The 6,090-nt window shown below is 64.4% G+C and overlaps 1 protein-coding gene across 1 annotated transcript in view; it reads left to right on the forward strand.

Annotated features, from left to right (window-relative positions):
* The first annotated feature begins 3,626 nt into the window (after nt 1-3,626).
* Nucleotides 3,627-6,090, forward strand: part of EMIHUDRAFT_469061 (hypothetical protein) — a 3,641-nt gene continuing 1,177 nt past the window's right edge. Inside the window, exons 1-7 of the mRNA XM_005778481.1 lie at nt 3,627-3,927; nt 4,018-4,314; nt 4,421-4,516; nt 4,550-4,849; nt 5,266-5,370; nt 5,443-5,481; nt 5,591-5,953. Of these exons, the coding sequence (XP_005778538.1) occupies nt 3,661-3,927; nt 4,018-4,314; nt 4,421-4,516; nt 4,550-4,849; nt 5,266-5,370; nt 5,443-5,481; nt 5,591-5,953 (1,467 nt within the window). The 5' untranslated portion in view covers nt 3,627-3,660. The remainder of the gene's footprint in view (nt 3,928-4,017; nt 4,315-4,420; nt 4,517-4,549; nt 4,850-5,265; nt 5,371-5,442; nt 5,482-5,590; nt 5,954-6,090) is intronic.

The following is a 6,090-nucleotide window of genomic DNA, read 5'->3' on the forward strand; positions in this document are numbered from 1 at the left end:
AAACCCCCCCCCCCCCCCCCCCCCCGGCCTGGGTGAAAAGGACCAAGCCTTTTCGGCGGAGCGGGGACAATACCCCCCCCCCCCCCCCGCCTCCCCCTCGCCCCACCGCCGGCCGCCTTCCTGCTAGGCTCCAGGAGGAGGCTGCAGACACCGACACTTAGGACACGCACACTTAGATACGCGCGGATGGCCGCCGCCTTCCACGGTGCTAGTCTAGAAGTAAATATCAAATTTTCTTAGCTTCTTGCCCCCCTCCGAGACTGGAGACAGAACCCACCCGTACACAGGAGAGATGGGACTGCCCCCCGCCCCCGCTTGCCCTGACTGCACAGGATAGCGTGCCCCAATCGGCGACACATAGCGGGGGACACTGCGCAAGGAGGGGGTGCGACGGCTTTCTTTGTCCTCTCGAGGGAATGTTCTCTCGGCGCCCATGGCAAACACAAAACAATTTGAGGGCATTGCTCGCGCCGACGCCTCGCCCCAGGCGCGCTCCGCGACCTCGCGTGGCTCCAGGCGCAGCTGCCGACCGAGATGGGCGGGTGCAACATCGACACCGCCTTCACGCGAGCCGACAGCGACTTCTCCATGTCGCTCCTCAAGAACTGGCGCACCCTCGTCGCCCACAACCCCGACTTCGCCCTCGACGAGGGAGGTGCGTCCAAGTACCCCGCCATGCGCCATCGCCGCAGCTATCGCCACCTACGAGTCCGCCCTCTCGGACTGGAAGGAGGTGTGCGAGAAGCGCACCGCCCGCGACAAAAACAAGTACCACACCGTCCGCGGCGGCTACCTGACTGAGTTCTACCCCAAGAGCGTCCCGCTCCCCCAGCCCGAGTCCCTTCCAGCTACCGACGCGATTCTCAAGAGCAGGCGGACATCGCTTCCAGGGAGGGGGGCGTGCTTCTGCTCACGCTCCACCCCCCCCCTAGCATGTGGTGAAGGCGCTGCTGGGGGGGTCGGGACCCCCCCCCTAGCATGTGGTGAAGCGTCTGGGGGGGGTCGGACCCCCCCCAGCATGTGGTGGGCACCCCCCAGCAGTTCGTGGGCTAGGAATAGCCGCCAGAGAGCCGATTTTGCCCCCAAAATTGTGAAATCGTGGCTGAAAGTCCAATATCTTGGAGAATCTGACCAGTCTCAAGGCTCATGTAGCTCCAAAAGATGATTTCCCCCTCGAAAATGCTGCGAAATGAGGCGTAAAATCAAGGGCCCGGAGGGTCTGACCACGAGTCTCTGGGGGGGTCCTCGGCCACGACCCCCCCCTAGCATGTGGTGAAGGTGCTGGGGGGGGGCGGGACCCCCCCCCAGCATGTGGTGAAGCCTCTGGGGGGGGTCGGACCCCCCCCCTAGCATGTGGTGTGAGCAGAAGCACGCCCCCCTCCCTGGAAGCGATGTCCGCCTGCTCCAATGGCACTTGCAAATCCACGTACCCGCGGCCGCGGGCGCTCGCTGCCATCAAGAATCACAAGGACTGGAACGCGCACCAGGAGCTCGTCAAGGCGCGGGATGTGCACGTCAAGAACAACCCGTCCCTCGGAGACAGCGCCGTCAACAACCGCGAAGCCGCGCGCTTCGTCTCCGCCTCAACGCCTTTCGCCGGCAAGGCCCTCGATGTCCGTGTCGACGGCACGTACGCCACCGCCCTCTCCTCCGACACCCTCCAGGACGAGCTCCAGCGGAAGCTCGGCCTTTGGCTCTCCGTGGCGCTTCCCACCCTTCGGGTCGCGCTCGAGCGGGGCATGCCAGTCGATTTCTTCGGCGACTACCTTTACAACAAGGCCCACCACCGGCGGCCCCACGACGGCGTCCTCGCCGCCTGGGCGGACGCGATGCGCGCCCCGGCCAACGCGCCGGTCGTGCACGGCGACAAGGAGAAACCAGAGCTCACCCGGCAGTACAACGAGGGGTACAAGGTCGACCTCGCAGAACCCCATGCGGGACCGGGGGGGTGCGATGAAGTGAATGAAATCAAGCTCTGGACGCCCCTCCTCAAGACCTACCTCCTCGCCGGGCGTTGGCAACGCCTCGAGTGGCGGCACGCCCGCCTCCGTTGGCCACTCCTACGCCTTCGGCAACACCGAAGAGAAGGCCCGCCGCCTAAACATGGGCTGCAAGGCGCGCGGGCAGCCCAGCCAACCCTTCTCCCACAAGACCGGCCACGGCTACGTCAAGGCGCATCGCGGTTTCTACCACGACGCGATCTTTGTCAAGCGCAACAACTTCAACCTGCTGCTCCACGAGACGTTCGGCGGCGGCTTCTCGCCCACCGCCGTTCTCAAGCTGCGCCGCCTCGCGCGCAAAGTCGCGCGCGGCAGCGTTGACCGCACAGCGCCTACTCGCCCAAGTACTCGCTCTCTTTTATGTCCCACCATGCAGAGCGCATCTCTCTCTCTGACTGCGTGACTCTGTTGTGCGAGGCGTGAACCGCGCCATTCGCTCTCACCTGGCAACCCTTTCTTTTTTACCAACCCTCGGTAATGTGCTACGGGTATGGGCCGCCGGTTCGACGCTACCGGTCCACGAACATCTAAACTGCTGAGGTCGGCCGGTGGCACCTCGATGGTCGAGTGACCCTTATATTATTTTTCACACCTGAGCGGGCTCAATTTTGCTCTGATGCCTCCTACGTATTCGAACTCAAGTTCTCGGGCAGGCGCCCGGTGCGTTGGTCGTTTTTCGTCACGGGAGTTTTGGGGCAAATGTAGATTTCCCGAAATATTTTGAGAAATATGACAGCCTTGTTCGGAAGGAGAAATTTCCGGAAATTTACCATACCTGTGTTGACGCGAATGACACTGACGCCTGAATGACACTGACGCCCGATGACCTGCTTGACCGGTGACCGATGACCGCTGACTGCTGACCGATGACCAGCGTCAGCCTCTCCGCGGAGGCGCACCATCACTGCCGCGCGGGCCTGCCGGCTCAAGCAAGGCACGGCAGGCCCGCACGGTGCCTGGTCCAACATGGGGGACACCTTGTTTCCTTACACGGAAAGGGGCGAAACTTGAGCATGGAGTGACGGGGCGAAGAAATTTCTCGCAAATTTGCCGTGGCGGGGCACGAAATAAAGACGAAAGAAATGAAAGAAATATCCTTACGCTGGGCAGGAAATCTACATTTGCCCCAAACGGGAGTTAGAGAGAGAGATTTTTTTGTTTTGTTTGGAGTTAGTGCCCCTGCTTGAGCACTTGAGCACTGGATAGGGTCGGTTCCGCATGGTACGGGACCCCTCGATCGTCTCGCCCACCCTCACTGGTGTGTTCATTGGGGGGGGTCATAACAAACACGGTACAGGATCGAGGTGCACGCTGCCGAGTGCCCCTGCTAGCTAGTCTAGAAGTAGAGCGCGGCGGCAAAGTCGGCTATCGCCTGGCGAGCGGCGGGCGCGGCACCCGCGCCGGTCGCCGCACCCGCACCCGCAGGCGCCGCGCTGGCCGTCCGCGCGGCTAAAGTACCATACCCCCCCCACCGGCTAGCCTTGGGCGGTCAGGACCATACCCCCCCCACCCTTTTGGCGCCGAGGGCACCATACCATACCCCGGAAAAAGTACAGAAGAAATTTGCCTCCACTGCGAAGAGAGAAGGAGGCAGTGAACCATTTCTTCATTCCTAATCAATAGAGGCGGCTCGAGCCGCGCTCCCTGGGTCCTCGCCGCAATGCTGTCGGTCGCCACCTTGGTCCTTTCCGACGCCTACGACCGGCTGAACGCCGGCGCGAACCTCGAGAAGCAAAGGGAAAGAGCAAAGCAAGGCGGTTACCTTCTCTCCGCGCCGTGTGCGGCAGCCGAGGAGACGGGCGCCTGCGAGATGCAGGTGTGCATCCGGTCCGCGGCCAACTTGCCCGGCCGGGTCGATTCCTGGCCGCGCAAGCCCGCGCCGGAAAGCTGGGTGAAGGTCGAACTCGGTGGTCGCCTCGTATGCAAGGCCCGCCACACACGCCTCGCCGCTCGCCTTGCCGCTTGCGACACGCGGCCTCCGCCTTGAACGCCTCGCCACGCCCCCCCCACCGCGCAGACCGGCAAGCACGACAACAACGAGACGCCGCTCTGGGACATGTGCTGCCACGTCCACGGCCACCACGAGCACTCCGAGTACTTCTTCTCCGTCTTCGACTCTGACCTCACCGGCGACGAGGCGGACTGGCTCGGCACCGCGGTGCTGCCCGCCAACTCGACGGCCGGCTCCTACGTGCTCGCCCTCTCGGGAGGCGAGTTCGAGATCGACGCCGACGCGCCGGCGCCCACCCTGACCGTCAGCATCCCGCTCTTCCCGCCGCCGCCGCCGCCGCCGCAGAACATCGACGCCGTCAAGGTTGCCCCCCAGCTGACTCTCTCCCGCCGCCTGCCCTCCCACACCCCTCCCACACACACGCAGAGGCAGGCTCCTGGACTCACAGCCTCCCCCCCCGGCCCTGCAGGTTGGCGGCGGGGCGACCGACAAGCTCCTCTTTGACGAAGCCAAGGCTGGCGCCGAGGCGCAGCGGCGGCGCAAGGGCCCCGAGTGCGTCGCGGCCGTGAATGAATTCAGAGTGGTGGGGCTGGACTAGGCGCACGAGCTACGCAAGTACCTGTGCGTCATGTCGGCCAAGGGGCTCGTCGAGGCGGACTACTTCCCGCGCGTGGGCAAGTACCGCTACCCGGACAGCTGGGTCAAGATCTCGACCTTCCGCGAGGAGAACGAGCGCATCGGACTGAGCCCCGAGTTTGTGACATACGCGCTGACGCACGGCGACGAGGCGACGCGCCAGAAGGTGTACCGCGCGACCGAGGAGCACACGGCCGTGATGACGACGCAGATGGAGGAGGACATCCTCTCCAACCTCGAGAAGGAGGACGAGGTCGCCGAGGTGCGAACCTCGCTCCTCTCCTCTCTCTCTCTCTCTCTCTCTCTCCCTCTCTCCTCTCTCTCTCTCTCTCCCTCTCTCTCTCTCTCTCTCTCTCTCCGCTCTCTCTCTCTCTCTCTCTCTCTCTCTCTCTCCCTCCCTCTCTCTCTCTCTCTCCCTCTCTCTCTCTCTGCCCTTTGCAGCGAAAATTGCAGACTCCCTCACGCGACTGCGTGCTCTCTCCCTCTGATTCAGAGCCGAGATAGAGCCGAGATATAGCCGAGATATAGGCGAGATGTAGGCGAGATGTAGGCGAGGTCCCGGGGACGAGACGTGGCCGAGGTCCCGCAAAGTCGGTCCAGCAGAGATGGTAGCCGAGGTCGAGGCGGGGTCCAGCCGAGGTATAGCCGAGGTCGAGCCGCGGTCTCCGCTGCGTGCAGGCGCACAACGACCGGCCGGGCACGGTGCCGACGTACGAGTGCGCGACGCACGTCGTCTCCAACTCGCTCGAGCCGAACTGGTCGAGCTGCTGCGACATCACCGAGGCGAGGGGGCGGACAGGCCTCCCCCGCCCTGACTGGTGTGTGGTGAGGTGCGGGCGACGGAGCGGCCAATAGGCGGAGGGGAAGGCCTTCCTCCTCGAGCTCTTCGATGAGGCAGCGACTCTCTCCTCCCCTCCCCTCTCTCTGTCACGCACACGCACTCGCACTCGCACACACACACACACACACACACACACACACACACACACGCCCCTCTCCGCAGGACTCGTTCTACTTCGTGAACGACTACATGGGTGCCAACCTGATGACAGACCTCGAGGAGGGGCAGTACGAGCTGCCCATCCTCGGCGGCGTCGCGGGCCACACCGACGCAGGCGCCTACTTCAACGTGCAGGTCATCACGTCCAAGCACGAGCCGATCGACCACATCGGTGAGAACTGCTGGGACGCGTGCGGCGGCAAGGGAGGCCTCTGCCCCGGCTACTGCGGCGCGCTCGGCGCCTGCTGCAAGGCGCCCTCCGCCGACGCGGCCCTCGGGCACGAGCCGGGCTGCCCCGACCACGGCACAGACCCGGACTGGCACTCCTGCGTCTGCGCGGACATGACCACGCTCGGCGACCACCAGGCGCGCCTGCCCCGCTAGCACGGCGCTAGCCATGTAGCCGAGGGGAGAGCAGGGAGCGGGCCTGGAACCAAGCCCGGCTCTCCAACGCGCACCAGAATTCCCAGACTGCCGCCTTGATGCGACCGGCCCCCCCCCCC

This window comes from Emiliania huxleyi (genome assembly GCF_000372725.1).
Source record: "Emiliania huxleyi CCMP1516 unplaced genomic scaffold EMIHUscaffold_245, whole genome shotgun sequence".
NCBI lineage: Eukaryota > Haptophyta > Isochrysidales > Noelaerhabdaceae > Emiliania > Emiliania huxleyi.